Below are 23747 nucleotides of genomic sequence, written 5' to 3' on the forward strand. Positions count from 1 at the left end.
TATTAAAAAAATAAAAATTCTCTCTAGTTTTCATTCCGCCGAACATGCCACTTAAAATTATAATCATAAAAATTACGGCGATTCAAATCATATTTGTTAACTTCTAGAAGAACTGCAACTGCTGATAAATATTAGAATACTTTCCGTGCGTGTGCTAGAAACATTCTAAACTCAAGTGTACCAATAGCAACGCTCAACAAAATTGTCATTTTTTTCCACGACAGAACCTTCAAACTGTTCACTTTTCTTCACAAATGATTCTTCATAAAGCTACTATTAACTTACGTTAGAAATTTTTGCCGAGGTGCTCGAATTCAGCACAAAAAAACGGAATTAAAAAAGAGGACCCGCTTATTTAGCTCACCCGCCAAGGACAACAGAAATAACATCCGACAAAAACGATGTTTGTTTTTATTTTTTCCTAATCTCAAAAAGCAAAATAAATTTATTTCTAGTATGCTAAGTTAAAGGTGTGTAGATATCAGAAAATGTGAAAAATATTTATTTTCGTTGTTGATTTTTGAAGAAAATAATGATTAAAGTTGAAAGTGCGCGGCCATATTTTCTTACAGGTTTCCGACATAAAACGCTATAGCTAATTTGTCTGCTCCGTTTTTGTTAATAAGATTTCGTGCTCACATTTTTTTTTTTCATCAAACTGCAAGACTAGCAGATAAACAGACTCCACCAAAAGCAATCAGTGAAAGAAAAATGCTAATACATGCTTTTTCTAGGGTCTGAGGTTAAATCGCTAATCGCTCATTAGTCCGCTACTTTTTTGTTGATAATTTTATTTTCTCACGAGATTTTTGGTGAAATAGCTTAGCTTAGCTTGATTGACTACTCACATCCACCTTTAAACATTGAACCCGAAATGCTTCATTATATTTTTTTAAAAGTAAATTAATATTGAACAATTCAGTCAATGGATAGTTTGGAAAAGAGAGAAAGGGATTAAAGAAATGATTCGTGCTTTAGGACCGTGGTCACCTCTGCATCTTAGCAAATAATTTTGTTCTAGAAAGTGGGTAAAAGGATGTGATCTGGAGACACTCTTGACTAGTGTGATCTGATTCTGAGCATCCTTTCTCAAACAATTTTGTCTTCAAGTTTTATTCGAGAATCATCCGATTTTTTCTCATATTTCAAGTTATATAAACTCTTTAAATTATTGAGATCAGTTGCTGTGATGCGAAAAAACAAAATGAGTAATATATAGGGTAAAATACCTAGATTTCGACAGTTTGTGCTTGGTTTGTCATAAAAACCATGTAAATAATTTATTTGACCAAAGTTTTGCATTTCAAATATGCATGGTTACATGAATCAGACTTTTTTCTACATTCTCTACATTTTTTATTGATCAAGAGTTAAAAACATCGTTTTTATTATCCTTTTACTGAAACCTCTCGATGATCTAGTTTTCTACATTCAATTTTAGTTTTCGACACAAAAAGTATTACTTTTCGACAAGCATATTTCCACCTCCTTTGTTAGTTCAGCAATGTGAATATTTACGTATTGGAATTGCTTGTCTACTTCACGGCGTTTTTAACACCATGGAAACAGTATAAACATACCAAAGAAGATGAATGTCGAAAAATAGATTATTAGGTGAATTTTCAGCGCTAATTTTCGACAGCTCAAAAACAGTTGAAATTTCATTAAATGTTAGCAAAAATATAAAATAAATTACCGAAAAGATTGATTACAGAACCTTATCTATCCATTGATTCCTTTTATGTTGCTTTTAATAAAATAAAAGATGTTTTTTTTTCGTGATTCAAAATCATTCTTATTTGGTCGATGGCATTGAACTTCACAGATGGTTTAGAATGTTACTTTAAAATTATTGATTTACTACTATTCAATAACTTATTTAGAAGAATTTTTATATACAACGTATACTAAAGTGGGAGCGCAAAAATAGAATAATCTGAACATATATAGCTTGAGCCACCAAACAGAAAGATAAGCCTTCCATTAAAATATTGTCGAAAACTAGTTCCTGTCGAAATCTAGAGTATCTACCCTAATATAAAATACCAGGATAATAAACATTGACATCTTCCTAGTTTTAAACGCACGAAACCCGTATTGGGATAAAACTGCTTGCATAAATTACGCCTATTTTTGGGGTTTTTTTTTTCATTTTATATATACAATAGACTGCCCCAAATTTGTATGGGAAATTTAAAACCTGTGAAATGTTATACGCTGCAGGCTAAAATTGATCCTGGGCCTAGTACAAGATTTCATGCCAAATTTGGGCCAGATCGGACCACGGGAAGGGGTCGCTCAACGAGCCTGAAGTTTGTATGGGATTTTGAGACATTTTGTTCAAGAGGAACACGGAAAACCAGTTTTTCGACAATAACTTTTGTCTCTTTTGACCGATTTCTTTCAAAAACGGGTTTTCTTAAAGCCTAAATTATGAAAAATATTTCATCCGAAAGTTTCATTTCAATTAAAATTAAGATAAAAAAGTTATTAAGGTTCAAAAACTAGCTAACTTTTTTAAGGGTGATATTCATCACTGTTTTAACAAGGCGACTAAATGTCCGACCAGGACACTCAATGTGAAACGCATGCCGATTTTAACCATTGTTGTTACGCTCGGTTGCTATTTTTGATGTGTTTCTAATATTTGAGTTTGGATGATATTCACTTGATAGTTCGGAAAGAAGTAAGGGCGGAAAAATGCTTGACAATTTAAAAAAAAAATTGCATAACCACAGGGGCTTAGGAACATGACTGGACGATTTGTGATGCCAATAAAAAAAACCAGTTTTTCATCAATAACTTTGGTTGCCATCTGCCGATTTATTTCAAAAACAATTTTTCGAAAAGCCTAAATAATGATAAATATTTCTTCCGACGACTGCATTTCGATAAGATTTAAGATAAAAAAGTTATTAGGCTTCAAAAATAAGCGTCAAAATGTTCCACCGCCCTACTCATTGACAGTGAGGAATACCAGCCTTTAAGAAAAACCGTTTTTGAAAGAAATCGGTCAACAGGAACCAAAGTTATTGACGAAAAACAGGTTTTCCATGTTTCTTCCGAGCAAAATGTCTCGAAATCCCATACAAACTTCAAGCTCGTTGAGCGACCCCTTCCCGTGATCCGATCGGGCTCAAATTTGAAATGAGATCATGTACTAGGACTAAAATCAATTTTAGCCTCCATCACATAACATTTCATGGATTTTTAGTTTCCCATACAAATTTGGGGCAGTCTATTGTACATATTTCCGCCTTTGGGTGGGGTTTATGTTTCATCTTTTCTACCTAACTCTGGATTTTTTTGTTCTCAAAAAATCTATTCAGAATGGTTGTTACTCCCAGACTCAACCGCCAACAATTTTTTTAGATCGAAAAACACATAGACGCTTTACGATGCCAATAAAATGATAATTTTCGAAAAGAGGTTCTTTTACATTTTTCTCACGTTTTAAATTATATTAGCTGTAGCTTTCTTTAGATAGAGAATGAGGGTGAATCTTTTCGTTGGCATCACAAATCGTCCAGTCATATTCCTAAGCCCCTGTGGTTATGCAATTTTTTTTTAAATTGTCAAGCATTAAGGGTGGAATACTTCTTTCCGAATTATCAAGTGAATATCATCCAAACTTAAATATTAGAAACACATTAAAAATTGCAATCGAGCGCAACAACAATGGTTAAAATCGGCATGCGTTTCACATTAAGTGTCCTGGTCGGACATTTAGTCGCCTCATTAAAACAGTGATGAATATCACCCTTAAAAAAGTTAGCTAGTTTTTGAACCTTAATAACTTTTTTATCTTAATTTTAATTGAAATGAAACTTTCGGATGAAATATTTGTCATAATTTAGGCTTTAAGAAAACCCGTTTTTGAAAGAAATCGGTCAAAAGAGACAAAAGTTATTGACGAAAAACTGGTTTTTCGTGTTCCTCTCGAACAAAATGTCTCAAAATCCCATACAAACTTCAGGCTCGTTGAGCGACCCCTTCCCGTGGTCCGATCTGGCCCAAATTTGGCATGAGATCTTGTACTAGGCCCAGGATCAATTTTAGCCTGCAGCGTATAACTTTTTCAAAAGTCGGGTCATTTGGGGCAGTCTAGTATACAACCTACAACTTTTTGTCTTGAATTTTTTTAATTGGAACTTATATAACTTTTAATTTTTTAAAAGAACGAAAAAAAACTTCTGTACAATGAAATTGAAAATCTTGTACTTTTTTTGTTTAAATGTCAGCCAATAATGATTTAAAATAATAAATAGGTAAATATAAAAAGAAAAAAAATACTTTGCTCTGTTTGAGTTTCGTAGTAAACGGGACTTGATGCAAGAGCCTTTTTGCACAGAAAACCTTGCCGTAATTCTCCTATCTTTCTATCTCTTGGCGTTGATAAATATTTCGAAATAACACGCAATGGAAAAGAATTTTATGAAAAATTTCACTACACACGAAAACACCGATACACACGCGATCGACGAACTAAACGCGTGTTGACCAGGGAGATGGCAGCTTGGCTTTATTTGCGAGCGAAAATCGTAGCTGTCAGTTCGTGACCCCTTGAATACAAAAAAGAAGAAAAACAAACAAACAAAAAATTCAGATTCGATTTTTCCGTTTGTTTACATACGCAGTATACTCGTAGTACGGGTGTAAATAATTTAGAAGATTTTATCGTTTATGTGTTTTTGCCCATGCGATTTTTTCGCAACAAAATGAAGTGTTTCGTAAAGTCTTGTGAAAGTGATTTTCACTTTAGACATAATTTTTTTAAGCACCGATTTCCTGTTGATAATAATAGACGAAGAATCTGGATTGACAAAATTTTTGAAGCGGAAGAATGTACGTACCTGGAAGAAGCCATAAACTTCAACGAAATTCGCATTTGTTCGAAACATTTTCCGAAGAGTAGTTTGGTTCATGCTTTTGGAAAAACCAAACTGCTGAAATCAACAGTGCCAATTTATTTTGGAGTACATGCTGAACAAAACAGGTAAGTTTAATTTGTTAAGGAAAATCATGATTTGTTATAGGTTTTCGATTTATTTTTATACTATTCACAGTGATTTCCATGCAAACCAACAAGTCGGAAACGCTGAATCAACTCACGATGATTCCACCAACAGAATGGCACGTCTTTCTTCTATCACTAAAAAATCGAACCAAGTTGTGGTCCCCCAGGATGCCCAGAGCTCCATACAAATACAAAAAAAAACACATCCCAAATGAGGCAAGAGCGCAAGACTGAATATTTTAATACACAATGATTTATTACATTAAAACAAATGAATTCAATATATATTTTGTACCTATCTTCTTAGAACTATCAGCCTTCACAATAAAGAAAACATCTACGATGTTTCCAAAATGTCGAGAAAGCTTGATGAAACCCGCAGAAAAATAAAGAGGCTACAGGATACAAACCGTCGATTGAAGAAAGCTTATTGGAGGTTTGTTACCACAGAAGATAGAATTTTAATTTATGTTTGCAGTCAAATCATAAAAAAATGTCGATTGTTTTATTATTTTTTTCGGAATTTCACTGGTGACAAAAAACTTCTCAAAGATATCGTCTTTAGAAAACCAGGCCAAGCATATACTGAATCAGTTAGAACATTTTGCACAACGATACATTTTTATTCTGCTCGTGCATATACATATATTAGGAAAGTTTTCGGCAATTCATTGCCTCACCCTCGCACATTGGTTCGATGGTACCAATCAGTGGATGGTGATCCTGGTTTGACCAGCGAGACATTTACAGCTTTGAAAATGGCTGCTGAAAAAAACCGAGCTGCAGGTAAACCATTCCTAGTTTGTTTGCTAATGGACGAAATGGCAATGCGTCACGAAGTACAGTGGAACCATCATACAAAACAACTAGATGGCCTAATTCATGGCAGTTACACAAAATCGCAAAATTACGACCCCTCACTGGTAGCAACGGAGGCACTTGTATTTATGGTGTCTGGACTACAAGAGCCTTTCAAAATTCCAGTTGGGTATTTTCTCATCAACGGATTGAATGCACTACAAAAGGCTGAAATATTAAAAACTGTTCTAATCAGCCTCCATAACATCCACGTGACCGCAGCGGCTCTTACATTCGATGGGACAAGAGTCAACCTCAATACTGCAAATCTTCTGGGTTGCAATCTTAATCCTACTGGTCCTTTGACCATCCATCAGAAGGACAAGTTTTTGTGTTCCTTGATATAGTGCATATGCAAAAACTTGTAAGGAATACATTAAAATCCCAAAAAGTCATTGAAACTATGCATGGTGAAGTGAAATGGGAATTCATCGAAAAACTTCATCTATTGCAGATGGCCTACGGACTGAAAATTGCCCCAAAACTGACATCGAACCACATTCAGTTTGAAAAATCTAAAATGTCGGTGCGCTTAGCTCTTCAGGTTCTTAGCAACACTGTTGCATGTGCATTAGATGCGTTAAAACAGAAGTAGATGAATTTTCGGAATGCGCAGCTACTGTAGAGTTTGTTCACATTTTTAACGACATTTTTGATGTCTTCAATAGTATGAATAAAAGTGAAAAACATTTTAAAGAACCATTGTCTAGCAATAACTTTGACCTATATAAACACGCTTTTGAATATATTCAAAGTTATATAATGGCTTTAAGATTTCAAAATGGTTCTAATGTAGTCAATTCAATCCACAGAACAGGATTCCAAGGCTATTTAGTAGCTATCGAAAGCATCAAGGGACTTTATACAAAGTATTGTGAGGTGGATCTTGTTCTAGAAGCAATATTCACATATAGACTAAGCCAAGATCATCTGGAAATATTTTTTGGAGCTATAAGATCGAAAGGGAGAACAAACAACAATCCAAACTCTGTGCATTTCAAGGCAGCCTATAAGAGGTTGATAACAAAAAATAATGTCACCTGTTCAGCTAAATCCAACTGTTATGATTTTAATAACACCGAGATGCTCGAAGTTAATTTAACACAAGATTCGACAAAATGTCCCTATTTGGATTTACTTGACGACGGCGATGATAATGAAGATTTGAATGACACAGTTCATATGGGGACGAAAATTTTTCAAGCTTCGATATTTTTACCCAAGATCGTTTTGTTCAGTTAGCATTAAAAAAATATGCTAAGGATGTCGAAATAAAGTTGATGAAGCAAACACGATGTCTTGAATGCAGGCAACAGGTTCAATCAAACGAATTAACCGAAATTACACGGATTTGTTTGATTAGTGAATTCCATTTGCAGGTGATTTAACCATCCTTCTATTATTCGTTTGGAATACTAACATTTGATTTCATTTCTTAACCTTCCCATGCCGTTCGCAAAATATCCGTTTCGGGGAAATTTGAGTTGTAGTTTGATTTCGTTCTCCTGACTGTAAATGTTAACCGATTTTGATGATATTATATTCATTGTGTAGGTAATTTGTTCTTATTACTCAAAATTTTAAAATAAAGTCGATATGTATTACCAAGTTAACAGAAACTGGTTCAGAAAGTAAAAAGTCCGAAAAATCAATTTTATTTTTAAAATGCTCATAACTTTTGAAAGCTTTTCTGTATTTAAGTGTTTCATTGATGTTTGAAATTGTCAAGAATCCATCTTTCCGACAGTGTATAGATATGTTGGGGTCCAATGAAAGTTTTGACCGCTATCTCAGATCTTCCGGTAGAAAAAAAATCTAACTTAAAAAAACGATATCCAATTTTTGCTTTGCTTAGCTGTATTTCATTTCCCAATGAACCGATTTTCAAAACTCAAATTTCAATTTTTTGACGTTAATTTGATCATTATTTTCATAGAACATACTTGGTCAGTCAAAATTACAAGTTCTTCAGTATATTGGAATGAAGATAAGAGATTTTAAATGTGCGCTTCGGGTCATATTGACCCGAACGGCATGGGAAGGTTAATTTCAGCAATTGATTTCAGGCAGGAAGCACTTTGATGTAACTGGTCTCTACGATTGCCTTGCAGAAAAAGTTATAACACTTCTTGAAACCAACTTCAATTGCATTGATTTAAGTTGCACTGCCACTTTACATCAAACAGAAATGTGCAAATCAGTCGTTACAATGTTTTTGAACATTCGTTTGAAAGAATACGCCATAGCGATGAAAACACGTAAACCATCAAGCCGAAAAAATTTAACGAAAACAATAATCTTCTTAGGTGAATAGTTTGTTTTTTTTTCTGAACATATTTTATTTGTTCCTTTGTTTAACATTTTTAACATTTTCTATTTTGTAAATGCTTTGATATTAAATTTAAACTCGAAAACCAAAAGCTGTTACTTTCAGCTGTGCTCAAAACTCTTTTTGTAAATTGGAATACTTACATATTTTAATTTTTTTTTCAAAATTTTACATTAAAGACATAAGATTTCATTACTATCAACACATCGATACAATTATTTTAAGGTCAGGAGTCAGGACTGACTTAATTCTAAATTGTGATAGCTGCCACATCCTAAAATGTCATTTTCCCTTTGAACTGGAATCCAGGGTATGTTCTGGTGCTTTGCTTACATATGAATGGTAGCCGGAACGACACCCATCAGGGAAGGGTCATAAGCATATTGATGGAATTAAAAAATCACTATATTCTTGCGGCAGTGGGTAGGAAAGTTTCTCTCCGTATTCTCAATGTTCACGAGTGCAGCTTGTAAAATGTCGGTTTTGTAAGTTTCTTCAGAAAACAGCAAGTAAATACTGCAATTTGCGATCCGGGCGTTCGATTTTTGCTCGCAATAATAATCGGAACAGCACGTCCAACCAGCACGTACATCGCAGCAGAAGCGAAGTAGCTCCCCGCATTGTTGTGCAGTGTCCAACAAGTTTCACTCTTGTAAGATCTTGGAACTCTCTGTCAGCTGCCGGAAACATTTTCGCCGATCTTGATAAGTCTCGAAACATGAGCTCCACTGTCGATTTTTCCAGCAGGTTGGTTCTGCAAAAGCATCGCGTCGGAAGTTTGGCTTACGCAGAGTATCCAATGAAACTTTAAAAACAAGGAAATCTAAAATTTAAAATCCTGCAAATGATAAAAGTTTTGAGAGTTAAGACGACTAACAACAAAAGAATAGATCGTACGTACCAAGTTAACCCATTCGAGACGGAGGCCTTTTCACGACATTTGAACTCATAGTACTTTACTGTTAGATAACTTCTATGCCGTTTGATTTTCATCAAAACCATTTCTCAATACATTTTGCCTAACATTTGCGGATTCCATTGGTATAAGAATATTATTTTTCCGAGCAACAGTAAACTCACAATGAATGATTGATCTGCCAAAGGCACAAAAATTCCATTGCACACACGGTGTGCAATCGGTCTCGAACGGGTTAAGTTTGGATCAAGGTGGGTATATATTCAGGAGGTGTTCCCGAATAACGAATTCCCGATTCAGCCATTTTGGCTATGTAGGCTATGCCACTATGCGGAACTCATGAAGTTTGTTTACCAACAAACCACAGAAAAGCTGAGCAAAAAATAAACAAACTCATTGAGAGCCCCGCTCACTCCTCGCCTACTTACTGTGAAAGTCGGAGAACCTAGTGTATCTAAGAACCTTGGTTTGGATATTAGATAAGAAAAAGCCCCGACTACTGCGCAACGAATACAATTTACAATCAATTATCAACTTAACTGCCCTAGCCTCACCAGATAGAAAGGATGGAAACCAAAAACAACGTTTCTCGTGACAAAAAATTTTCTAGATCAAATGAAAACAAATACACGTCAAGTAAATTGTCAAACTCGTCAAACTTGACAGAACTGTCAGTTTTGTTGTGGGCCCATAAAATCGTGGGCCCGTAATTTTGATGGTTGTCAAATTCAATGACAAAGGATAGGGATGCCATCTCCCTGGTGTTGACGCTTCAGCACACGCCTACTTTTTCTGTTCTCACGAGATTTTAGTGAAATAACGGATAAACAAACTCCTCTAGATGCGATGATTGAAGCAAGAATGCTGATGAATGTCATGTTCATCAAGGTAATGGAGTTTGTTCATCAGCAGGTTCTCCAAAAATAAAGTAAGAAAATTAATGTACTAAAATAAAAGTAGCGGACTAATAAGCGTTTTAATGTCAGCCTCAATTTCTTACGAAAGACTTCGAGCTAAATTTGTGTAGCTTACAGAATTAAAGATTTAAGGACATATTTTCAAAAGCTACTGTTTAATACGAAAGAGATCCTAGCAGTGTTCGGAACAGATGCGCTAATCCGCTAATCGCTAGTTAGTCCGCTAACATTTTTAGCGGTTCAGTTTAATTGCAAAGTTTTGATTGATCTAGCGAATTAAAGAGTTCCGCCATTTTTTGGTTCCGCTAATTGAAGACCGCTAACTCCCATATATTTGTATCAATCTCTCGAATTATTAGTGATAGAATGAACTTTTTGTCATTTATCAAGTTGAGGTGGCATTGGGCATCATTTTGATTGCTCAATTGAATTCATTGGAGGAATGCGTACTGAAGTTAGAGAAAGATGTATTTTGTGTCATTTTTCCCTTTTATCAGCACGCAACATTTACAGAAGAAGATAACAATAAAAGGTGTTAGGACAATATACAACTATTTTTAACATCTCTTAATCAGCTTTATTTAAAGTCGTTGAGATATTTACTTTTCGCAATACAATTTTTATAGATTTTACAGATCAGTTCATATAAAAATAAGATAAAATCACCATAGAATGAATTGACATTGTTAAGCTGTAAATAGTTCATTGTAGCCTTCGTTTTAAGTTCAAATAGAAATTGTAAAAATGCATATGTTTGACAATGCTCCAAGTTTGAAAAAGGTGGGAAAAGTTAAAGATTATAAATGAGGACTAATAAAAAGCAGTCAAGTTAGTTTGTATGTGAGCCCTCCCTCAAAGTGAGTTGAGTCATTAGGTAAAATAGATCAACTTACAATGTCAAAACTTGCGTGCGTACCAAATATCATAAATATGGCGATTTTATCATATTTTGAATAATTGTGTATGACAGCCCCCGTTTCAAAAGTGTTCTCATTCTGCAACATTAATATGTTTGAACTAAATATAATACACTTCTGTTTGTTTGAGTTTGAGTGAAACAAAAAGGACCAGGGACTAGCCAAGGAATTGTAAGTTACGACGGCATGTTTTCTGGTACCTACGCGAGATGTAAACCGTTGTACCCGGATTCGAGAGCCGGTCATTAATAAATCGTATCACAAAAAGCATAATCTGATTCGATTTTTCAGGGTCCAACATCTATGTATCTAGTAAGCACATCTTCCCTCGAATCTACTGGCCAGCAACTAGGTAGGTACTTGGACAGAGTAATGCACAAATGAAAACATATCGTTGTTCGTGTTGCCGCTAATGTGCCACACATGTCCCCAGCGATCGGCGACAGGGTTGGGTCGTTGGATTGGTGGGAGGAAAAAAAAGGTCGTCCTTCTTATCGCTTCTGAATGGCTTCGAAAGGACCGAGAGGAGTAAAAAAAAGTGTATCCCAAACCTTGTCCTCGAGAATCCTTCGGACCTGCTGATGCAGTGAGGTAGTTCTGTTGTACTCCCATTCTTCTGGACATTTGAGCCGAGAGCTTACACAACATGTCCTGCCGGAGACTTTTCCCAGGCCTAGGTCGAAGTCGTCCTCCGCTTCCGTCGTGTGGTAGGGTAAAGGATGAATCTCCGAAGTTTTTCCATGTTGTTGTTTCGATTTTTTTTCTGCCCTCGTATCGTTTTGTGTTTTGTAAATGATAACTCAGGTACGAATCATGGACATGAACCGGTACACGAGTTGGCGCCACGGGAGATTTCCGTTTTCATCCGACGGCGTCGGCTGAGATACGCTCAGTGAACAGAAGTGAGGCATAAATTTTAAAATATTACGAAAGTCAACAAGTCGGCCAGAAATCCACTTCAATATGTTATGATAATTTTTGAATTTGAAAAAGTTTTCATGATTCTTTTTGATTTTCAAAATGTTTTTAAATATTACGTTCTAAATTTTCTAGATCCACTTTTTGAAAGATAAAAATTCAAGCCATGCTGGTGTGGCCTCTTTCCGTCGAAGTCATAACGTGGCATTCTCGTATCCTGGAACATGAGAGGAGGGAGCTCACGGTTTGGCAGGAATCTGACCAACCGGAGGAATCAACAACAAAAGTTATATTGTAGCAAAATTTTCCCTCATTTTTTCAAAGATCCTGAGGGAAATGGTTATTGATATATTAATATTACCATTTTGCTGAACTGATTCGTTTGGTCCTCACAATAACTCTCAAATTTCAGTGTTATGTTTTCTTTTCCACACACAAAGGGAACTCACGGACATGACTGAAGCAAGGCGTATGAGCGCTACACGAAACATTATTTGCCAACTTATGGTTTACGATGTCAATAGTCTTGTGAGTGTAAGCAAAGAGCAATGATTTATGCTTCGCGAAATGTTTCCTCTTACGTTCATTGAGCGGTTTCATTCATAAATTGTTTCGGCCAAGAAATAAAACAAGCTCCAGTAAAGATGCTTGTCCGGATGTTTACCTCGTTTCTGTCCTGTTGAAATGAGAAACGCCAAAACACGATGATAGTTGTAAAATAAAAGAACCGAAACTCTCGTCTAGACAAACCGTTTTATCGTTGTAAGTCTTAACTCTCAAGACACGGATCCATATTTTTTCTGGGATCGCATCATCTTAATTTACAACAAGATCCCGTCGTTGTTCGATAACCGATCTAAACAAGTATCATTCAAGTTCTTAACACTCTTCATAATTAGCGCCACGAACAGAAGAAGACAAACAAAAACCACGGGAGACGCAACCGATCCTGATGTAATACGATCGATGTTTTATCTCTTCTAATGTCCTTGCGACAGGAGTCTGGGCGTCAGCAAGTGTCGCCAGAACCAGAGTGATCCTGGCTGGGAATTTAGCGTGATAGAATCGTTCTCGATCTCGACAGAGTGAACGTAAATACGCACCGTCACAGGTGTCCAGAACTTGTCAAGATTGGACAGTTTAGAGTCCCTTTAGAGTTTAATATAGATGAATTTATCGAAAATTAGGAAATAATATAAAAAGCTCAATATAGTCAAATGAGCCAACACAATGATAAATAATAAAATTGTAAAATCGTTAAATAATAAATCAACATAAATTTCTATTTCCATACAAGAAATTTCTAATGGTACCAATTTGTTAATGAAACATCAGTTATGCATGGTGTTGACATCATTTTATTGTCCAAAATCGAGTAATTCTTCCTGCATGACGTATTGTTTGAAAGATGCTGGGTTGCCTTTAAAAAGGGATAGTTGTGAGATAATCGTTGAAAAAAGTCACAAAAAATCGAACGGTGTTACTTCATAGCAGTCAACTTTGAGGTCTTTTTTAAGTAGGGTGTGTGGAAAATATTTTTCACCGTATTTGATGTCACAGATTTCTCCTAACGAAGGACGTAGCAGTCTACGCAGTATACGACCGTTCCAGCTCCCTAACCGAATTCAAAACTACGCTTGCAATGAACCAAAATACAGAATGATGGCACTCTATAATGCACATGCTAACGTTATAAAACTCAATATGTCCAGAGAACAAATCAAAAATAGACTTAAGTTAGTTTTTTCATAAATATATTGTAAACACCATTAAAGATAAAAGGCTCCTAGGCTTCCTTCCATCAATAGTAAATAAATAAATAAAAAAGTAGGGTGGGTGAGTTTAATTTCGCTATATTTAGTCAGAGGTTTTCAGAATTGGTATTAGTGGGCCAAATATTTTATTCTTAGAAATACAATTTATTGGTAAACTAGCTGACCCGGTAAACTTCGTTTTACCCGTTACTTTATAAATCGTTGGAAAATGTTTGCAATTCTTTAAATTCTTCGTGCTCGTGAATCAGTTTTCATGAAACTCGTCTTCAAGTTGTTCGAATTTTGGTCCCGTTTCTAGTACCCCCTTCCATAAAAAGTAATAATCTCGAAACTATTATACAAACCATCTCTGGCCCGAAAAGCCCTCGGATACCAAATTTCACTTCATTCCGACCGACCATCCATACGTGATGGTGTTACAAAGAAAACGCCTCCATTTTTATATATAAGATGTGGAAAAGAGAAAATTTTGTATGGGGACCCCCTTTTCATAAAAAGTGAGATTCTTGAAACTATTATACAAACCATCTCTGGCCCCAAAAACCCTCGGATACCAAGTTTCACTTCATTCCGACCGCCCGTTCATACGTGATGTTATCACAAAGATAGCGCCTCCATTTTTATATATAAGATGTGAAGAGATAATTTTGTATGGGGACCCCCCTTTCATAAAAAGTGAGATTCTTGAAACTATTATACAAACCATCTCTGACTCAAAAAACCCTCGGATACCAAATTTCACTTCATTCCGACCGACCATTCATACGTGATGTTGTTACAAAGAAAATGCCTCCATTTTTATATATAAGATGTGAAGAGATAACTTTGTATGGGGACCCCCTTTCATAAAAAGTGAGATTCTTGAAACTAATATACAAACCATCTCTGACCCAAAAAACCCTCGGATACCAAATTTCACTTCATTCCGACCGACCATTCATACGTGATGTTGTTACAAATAAAATGCCTCCATTTTTATATATAAGATGTGAAGAAGAGATAACTTTGTATGGGGACCCCCTTTTCATCAAAAGTGAGATTCTCGAAACTATTATACAAACCATCTCTGACCCAAAAAACCCTCGGATACCAAATTTCACTTCATTCCGACCGACCATTCATACGTGATGTTGTTACAAAGAAAATGCCTCCATTTTTATATATAAGATTCTCTCCCCTCCTCTCACCTTTAGTTAAAAAATGGGGGGGGGGGGGGGGTGGGTTTATGGAGAAAGCGTTATTTATTACAATGAATCATATTTTACTGTCAAAACATGGCTGCCTGACTCGTTTAAGCAAAATCGCTTGGCAATTGTTTAAGTTATGTTATAACTCACGTTGATTTTGTATGGGAGCCTCTGGTTTTAAAGGTAGGATGTGTTATTTAGTAAAATAGATTGTTTTTCCACATCAAAACATGCATGTGTACACAATTTCATGAATATCCCATGTGAATTGTATGGGTTGTATATATTTTTTCAAATTTTTTCACATTTTTTTAAGGGAGCCCCACGTTTTAAAAGCGAGCAATTGTAGTCTGCATAATGAATCAACTTCTTGTGTCTTTTCGATCTCGTGAACCAATTTTTATGAAAATCGCATTTAAATTGTTCAAGTTATGTCCCGTTTCAATTTGATTTTGTATGGGAGCCCCCCTTCTATAAATAGCGAGATTCTTGAAACTATTATACAAACCATCTCTGGCCCCAAAAACCCTCGGATACCAAGTTTCACTTCATTCCGACCGCCCGTTCATACGTGATGTTATCACAAAGATAGCGCCTCCATTTTTATATACAAGATAAGTTCCAAATATTTCTTCTGAACTTTGTTAAGGTTCAAAACGTGGGTAGCCAAAATTTTCAACAGGCGGGCCTAATTTCAGAAATGAGAATGGCTGGCGGGCCAAAAAAAAAAATTGTTGTGAAGTATTAAAAAAAACATATTTTTGAAAACGCTATAAATACATTTGCCTAGGTCACACCGGTTTTATCCGGGTTTGCGTGAATATTTGACACAAAATTTGGGAAAAGTCCGGTCGGATGCTCGGATTTATTCATTTTTTTTTTTGTCAAATCGATTAAAAAAAAATTAAATTGTTTTGTAAAATTTTGGATCATTAAGTAAGTAAGTAAAATTTTGTTATTTATGCATCCAAAACGAGAATTTTTGAGGAAGATTTATAAAAATAATCATGTGGGAGCCTAAAATACGATTTGAAATACTCAAAAAACCCATTTTTTTTATTGATTTGCTATTGATTTTTTTTTCCTTGTTGGGTTCCTACCACTGCGACCAGATGTTAGATCTTTTGTGGTTTGTCCCCTGTTTTATGTGGCTAATCAAGATAGATCACTCTGATTGATTTCAACAGTGTCACTTTCTTGTTGTTTAGCATTTTCCCAATCTGGAAGAACTACACGAATGAAGTTGACGACCTTCTAGGAACTTATAGAATATATTTCGGAAGGATCCAATATACCTTTTCCGAGTAGTTTTGTTCTTTTTGATATAAGACAAGGGCAGTCACACAGAAGATGCTCAGATGATTCCTTCTCAGCCCTGCAAAATCGGCATTCATCAGATTGACTCTTGCCTATTAGTTTTAAATGATAAAGACATTCACAGTGTCCTGTTATTAGTCCTGTAAATGTTTTTAGGTCTTTTTTAGATAATTTTTTAGAATCTTTTTCGATTTGTTAACATTAGGAACAATCAAACGCTTTGATTGTCTTGCTCCTGAAATGTTCTTCCAGTTTGTTTCAACCATTCGTTTTTCAATATTTTTGAATTCCATTTTTAGAATGCAGCGAGAGACGCCGCAGAAGGGTTCAGGACCTAAAAGCGGTGTTGAGGAGCCCTGTCTAGCTAGCATGTCAGCTTTTTCATTACCCTCAACTCCACAGTGTCCTGGTACCCAATATAAAGTAACTGAATTATTTTGAGCAAGTTTTTCAAGTGCCTCAATACATTCCCAAACTAATTTTGATGAACATTTTATTGATTTTAAAGATTTAAGTGCTGCTTGACTATCTGAAAAATTACTATATTTGCATACCTGTAGTTTCTTTTTAAACATAGGTTTGAACATATGAGAATGGCGAAAATTTCGGCTTGAAACACTGTCACCCACTTTCCCATTGGTATAGAAATGTTTGCATCTGGACCTGTTATTCCTGCGCCAGCTGCATAATCCATTTTTAATCCATCAGTATAGAATAAAAGGGATCCAGCTCGCAATTCGGGACCACCTGAGTGCCATGTACTACGATTAGGTTCTAAAACCCTGAATGAATGATTGTTATGAGGTCCCTCGTTATGCTGCTTCTCAACCCGCTGTCAGCGGAGCCCTGACAGAAGAAAAAGAGAAACGTCAAGAAGGTTGGACAACTCGCGGCGAGCGGGAAGATTGAAAACGTGCTTTGGCAACAGATATCGTATCGTAAGAAGTTATATTTCGAATAACAGAAAATTCATTAAATTTAATTCTACCTTCCGGTGTGCAAATCAGTTCAGGGCATTAATATAAGCGAAAGTGTTCACTAAAAAGTGTTATTAACGCTGTAAGTAATGATTCATATTGTCTAGGGATTTCATTTCACTCATTAGCGCTGTTTACAGTAAACCTAACCTGATTGGGCATCTTTAGGCAGTATCTTAGACAAGGATCTGTAGCGAACGTAGTGCTTTTAATGGTGTAAGTAATAATCAATCCCTACCTAGGGCTCTAATTCACTCCTGAACATTGCTTTCAGTGAACCTAACTTGATTTAGGCATCGTATCTAAACGTTAAACGGAAATATCCATTGTCCGCATAGCTCAGAATAAGATTCCGAAAACACGGATGAATGACTAAACGTGAGTTGTCAGATAACCTAAAAAGTATAAATCCTAACACACTTTGTATCATCGCAGGGATTTAAAATATAGACCTTAATCACACTCGGCGTATTTATAATCCGGAAATTCTGAAGTTGTCAATCGACAACATCTTTTAAATCCGTTTACGAAAATCTTACTGCTTGCTGACCGGACATGGGATTGGATAGAACTACGCTAGCTGCGACAGAACTTGGAGAGATCATTCACGAAACCGTTGGATTCAATTGCCAAATTTGTGAGCAATGTGACAACAGCCGTATGGTATTATGTGATCATTGCTCACTCTGGCACCATTACGGATGTGTGGGTGTAACCGACGAAGTGGAAGGTGAAAACGTTCCTTGGAGCTGCAAAAAATGTGAGAAAAAACTGAATCGTACACACAAGGGACCTAAAGAGGATTTGCCCTTGAACAACCCGGGCCCAAGCAAGCTTATTGAAAGAAAAGAATTGCAGTTACAGTTCCGTAAACAGCCAGAAGCACCTCGAGCATCGAAGGTAGGCTCGGTTTCATCCAGAGGATCAGCGAAGTCTCTCCTTGAGATTCAGTTACGCAAGGTGGAGGCGGAGCAAGAGATTCTAGAGGAAAAAAGAAAATTAATGGAAAAGCGCTTCAGCCTATTGGAAGAGATAGCCGAGCTCGAGGAATCAAATTCAGTTAAGGATGACCAGCAAAACATGAACGACGTTAACAAATGGCTACAGGAATCGGTATCCCCCAGTAAAATCCAGGGCAGTCGAAAACACGGATCTTCTTGCAGTAGTAACCAGAGTTCCGAATCGGAGACGTCGACGGACACTGATTCGTCGGAAGCCGACTCTGTGAAAGACGAGCCATCAAAAAGAGAAAATTTTAGACCTCATAAACAGTCAACACCGAAACGCATCTCCTCCAGGCCGATAAAGTCGGGTAAAGCTGAGGGGACTACCAGAAGTAACCGAAATGCCAGTAACCTTGATCGTAGTCACATTGCAGCCAGACAAGTGATAAGAGACCTACCAGTTTTCACGGGGAATCCCGAAGATTGGCCCATGTTCGTATCTACATACGAAAGTACTACCAACATGTGTCACTTCAATGACGAAGAGAATTTAATTCGTCTAAGAAACTGTCTTAAAGGAGATGCTCTCAACGCCGTGCGAAGTTTCTTGATACACCCGTCTACAGTCCCAAAAGTCCTAAACGCGCTGCGTCTGAGGTTCGGTCAACCCCAATTTGTCATAGGCGTTCTAGAAGAAAAAATTCGAGCGATGCCTAATCTGAAAGTGGAATACACCGATAAATTGATAGATTTTTCCCTAGCGGTACAAAATCTCAGCGCCACGATAGACGCCTGTGGCAAGAAGGAATATTCACGGGACACCTCCTTACTTAAAAATCTTGTTGGTAAACTTCCGGAGGAACTTAAAATGAAATGGGCCCGACATCAGCGTTCTAGGAAGAAAGTCAATCTCGCAAAATTCAGTGATTGGCTTTATACGTATGCAGAGGACGCATGTGTGGTAACGGAACCAACAATCTCGAAGAGCAGACCCGCTGATTATGGCTCCCGTCGAACGAAGGCTTCGCTCCACACTCATGTGGAATCTGTAGATTCTGATTATGAATCCCCGCACGAAGAGACAACCTCAACGCTGACGCACCATGTTAATACTGGATGCCCGTTATGCAAAGGAAGTTGCGTCAGCCTTGAACAGTGTAGTAAATTCCGGGGAATGACCTACGGACACAGATGGAATTCTGTTCGAGAAAAAGGAATATGTAGAAAATGTTTAAAACGGCACAGAGGACGTTGCGTTACTCCCCCCTGTGGTCAACAAGGTTGTACATACAAACATCACGCTCTACTGCACAAATATAAAGGCATACAACCGCAAGTTACCGCAGAAAATCCTTCCTGTAACACACACCAGGTTAATTCGGGTTCTGCTCTGCTTAGATACGTTCCAGTCAAGCTCTACGGAAATGGAAAAGAGCTTGATTGCTTTGCGTTTCTCGACGATGGATCCCACCTTACGCTTTTAGACGAAGAAGTGGCTAACACATTGGGAATTTTCGGGGAAAAACGCCCACTTTACTTGAAATGGACGGGGGGAACTGAACGACACGAATCCGACTCCCGGGTGGTAAATCTCCAAATATCTGGACGAAGTGGTAAAAAACACCAATTAGACGGCGTACGTACCGTTCGCAAACTTCAACTACCGTATCAAACCCTTGACTTCGACGACATGAAACGTAAATACAATCATCTTCGTGACCTGCCCGTCGACTCGTACCAAAATGCAAGACCGCAAATTCTTATAGGAATCCAGCATGTAAAAATCTCTTTAGTGCAAAAAAGTAGAGAAGGAAATACGGGAGGTCCAGTGGCCTTTAAAACTCGCCTCGGCTGGTCCGTCTATGGAGGGAGCACAGATAGTTTCGCTGTGAGCATGGTCCACTGTTACTTTCACACATGTTCGAGTGGGATAGAAGAAGAGGTACACCTGGATAATAAATTGAATCAGGCATTGACCGACTACTTCGCATTGGAAAGCATAGGTATCACGACACTAAAAGATGACATACGATCAAAAGAAGATGAACGAGCACTGAAGATCCTCAACAATAAAACACGGCTAACCAAGGAGCGTTACGAGACCGGGCTTTTATGGCGATATGACCACATTCGTCTTCCTAACAACGAAAGTATGGCTAGGCGCCGATACGAACATTTGGAAAAACGAATGAAGCAGAATCCGGAACTGAAGCGAATGCTGACAGATAAAATCGCCGACTACATAGCTAAAGGTTACGCTGAGAAATTAGTCCCCTCTGAGAGCACCTGGCCCGATCAGCATCCTGTCTGGTACTTGCCAATCTTTCCGATAACAAATCCGAACAAACCTGGAAAAATTCGAGTGGTTTGGGACGCCGCTGCCTCTTACAATGGCATCTCACTCAATTCAGTGTTGCTAACGGGTCCTGATCAACTGGCTTCCTTGGTCACAACACTAATCAAATTTAGGGAGCATCGTTTCGCCGTGAGTGGTGACTTGTGTGAGATGTTTCACCAAGTCATCATAAGAGAACCCGACCGACAGTGCCAGCGATTCTTCTGGAAAGACCAAGAAACAGATGAAGAACCCAGCAAATACGTTATGAAGGTAATGACTTTCGGAGCCAGGTGCTCTCCCTCGAGCGCCCAATTCGTTAAAGACGCTAATGCAGAGCGTTTTTCAAAGCAGTTCCCTGTCGCCTCGAATATAATTAAGTATTCTACCTACGTCGACGATGTCCTTTTCAGTGTAGAAAGCGAGGATAAGGCTATCGAAATCGCAAAAAACATTCGCACTATCAACGCCGCAGGAGGCTTTCAAACGCATAACTGGATGTCGAACTCGCGCCGAGTTCTGATGCTCATGGGTGAGCAACCCAGAGCTGAGAAAAGTCTCGAATTCATTCCGGGGACAACAGCAGAGAAAGTTCTCGGCATGTTCTGGTGCACCGAGACCGATTGCTTTACCTTCAAGATCAATTGGAGTCGACTCGACAGCGAGCTTCTAAACCTCAAGCGAGTGCCTACGAAACGTGAGGTCTTAAAAACATTGATGTCAATATATGATCCACTGGGTTTAGTGTCCCATTACCTTATGTTTCTGAAAATTCTGCTGCAAGAAATATGGAGAGCCAAGGTAGAATGGGATGAGACGATTGGAGAAGAATTCTTTAAAAGGTGGACGGCATTTATAAGTGTTCTACCCTCCCTGGAAAATCTGAGGATTCCTAGATGCTATCATTTAATGAACGAACCAGATCCGAACGTCAAAGTCCAACTGCACACGTTCGTAGATGCAAGCCAAGACGGAATGGCCGCGGTGACGTTCCTTCGCTATGAAAGTAACGATGCCATCTACTGTTCCCTGGTTGGATCTAAAACTCGTGTGGCCCCCCTCAAATACCTGTCGATCCCGCGAATGGAATTACAAGCAGGGGTTGTTGGCGCAAGGCTAACTGCGTCAATCAAAAACAGTCTGACAATCAAAATTCAACGAACATTCCTGTGGACTGACTCACGCAACGCACTCTCATGGATTTTATCAGACCATCGTAAGTATAGTCTTTTCGTAGCAGCTAGAGTCAGCGAAATACTCGAAATAACCTGCGAATCTGATTGGAGATGGGTTCCCACTAAGTGGAATGTGGCTGATGACGGAACAAGATGGCAGCGACAATCAGATCTTTCCCCGACATCACGTTGGTTCGTAGGCCCTTCATTCTTACGTCAGTCCGAAAGCACCTGGCCGATAGTGAATTTGAAAAAACTAAATACACACGAAGAACTTAAAGTATCGCTGCACATACACTGTGAAAAGCCTGAGGCAGTATTTCGCGCTGAGGACTTCAGCAAATGGAAACGATTGGTTCGTGTCACTGCCTACGTACTTAGGTACTTGAGAAAGCTTCGTCGAGCGGGAAATTGTGGTGTACTAAAACGGGAAGAGCTACAGTTAGCTGAAGAGCTTCACTATCGTCAAGCGCAAGTAGAGGTTTATGAAGAAGAATATCGTAGTTTCGAGGCAGGCGTAACAGTAGTATCAAAGCGAAGTCCTATTTATAAACTATCAGCCTTCATGGATGAGAAAAAGTTACTTCGCATGGATGGCAGAACAGGTGCATGTAAATATTTAGACCCCGAAACGGTTAACCCAATTATTTTACCATCGAATCATGCGCTCACCAAACTGATTGTGGCATCGTATCACGACAAATATCACCACCAGAACCGAGAAACGATTGTAAACGAAATTCGTCAAAAGTTCTACATTGCTAACCTTCGACGTGTTTGCAATGAAGTACGATCCAATTGCCAACACTGTAAGAATCGTTATGCAGAGCCTCGTCCTCCAAAGATGTCCAGCTTGCCGCCATCTCGATTGGCTGCTCACACCCGACCATTTACCCACACAGGAATCGACTACTTTGGCCCGCTAGAAGTGGTCGTTGGGCGCAAAACAGAGAAAAGATGGGGAGCGTTATTTGTCTGCCTAACTACTAGGGCAATTCACCTAGAGGTAGCCTATAGTCTGACTTCGAGTTCCTGCATTATGGTCGTGAGAAGTTTCATCGCTCGGAGAGGTTCACCGGCAATATTCTACAGCGATCGAGGAACGAACTTTATTGGAGCTCACAGAGAACTTAAAGAAGCTTTATCAAAACTTAATCACGACTCAATAGCGGAGGAATTCATCAGTTCGGATACGGATTGGATTTTCAACACTCCCGCTTCCCCACACATGGGCGGAAGCTGGGAACGACTCGTCCGGTCCGTGAAGCGAATACTACCGGAGCTGCAAGTCTCAAGAAAACCGAACGACGAAGAGCTACGAAATGCGTTTGCCGAAATAGAAGCTACATTGAACAGACGCCCGCTGACTCATGTGCCTGTTGACTATGAATCGTGTCACGCTCTGACACCTAATCATTTTTTGTTAGGCAGTTCGGATGGGTCTAAACCGTTGACGGATATTAGCGATGATTCGACAACATTAAAGAGAGGCTGGCTGGTATCTCAGGCAATTGCAAATCAATTTTGGAAGCGATGGCTACGCGACTATCTTCCCGAAATAACCCGGCGAACCAAGTGGTATGAACCAGTAAAACCCATCGAAGTGAATGACATCGTCGTGATAGCCGATCCCGATCTGCCTAGAGACTGCTGGCCTAAAGGACGAGTAATCAAGACGACCAGTCGCGATGGTCAAGTGAGGAGAGCCTGGGTTCAAACTTGTAAATCCATCTACGAGAGACCTGCAGTCAAGATCGCCGTGTTGGACGTAGGAGTTCATAGTAGTAAGCCGAGTCCGAAGTAAGAAACATCGTCTTACTGGGGGGGAGTGTTATGAGGTCCCTCGTTATGCTGCTTCTCAACCCGCTGTCAGCGGAGCCCTGACAGAAGAAAAAGAGAAACGTCAAGAAGGTTGGACAACTCGCGGCGAGCGGGAAGATTGAAAACGTGCTTTGGCAACAGATATCGTATCGTAAGAAGTTATATTTCGAATAACAGAAAATTCATTAAATTTAATTCTACCTTCCGGTGTGCAAATCAGTTCAGGGCATTAATATAAGCGAAAGTGTTCACTAAAAAGTGTTATTAACGCTGTAAGTAATGATTCATATTGTCTAGGGATTTCATTTCACTCATTAGCGCTGTTTACAGTAAACCTAACCTGA

The 23747-nt window shown here is 38.2% G+C and overlaps 1 protein-coding gene across 1 annotated transcript; it reads left to right on the forward strand.

Moving 5' to 3' along the window:
• Positions 1-17683: 17683 nt before the first annotated feature.
• LOC129752881 (uncharacterized) lies at positions 17684-23386 on the forward strand. Its single transcript, XM_055748668.1, has one exon. The coding sequence runs from the start codon at positions 17684-17686 to the stop codon at positions 23384-23386; it is 5703 nt and encodes a 1900-aa protein (XP_055604643.1).
• Positions 23387-23747: the final 361 nt, after the last annotated feature.

Source organism: Uranotaenia lowii, chromosome 3, assembly GCF_029784155.1.
Source record: "Uranotaenia lowii strain MFRU-FL chromosome 3, ASM2978415v1, whole genome shotgun sequence".
NCBI lineage: Eukaryota > Metazoa > Arthropoda > Insecta > Diptera > Culicidae > Uranotaenia > Uranotaenia lowii.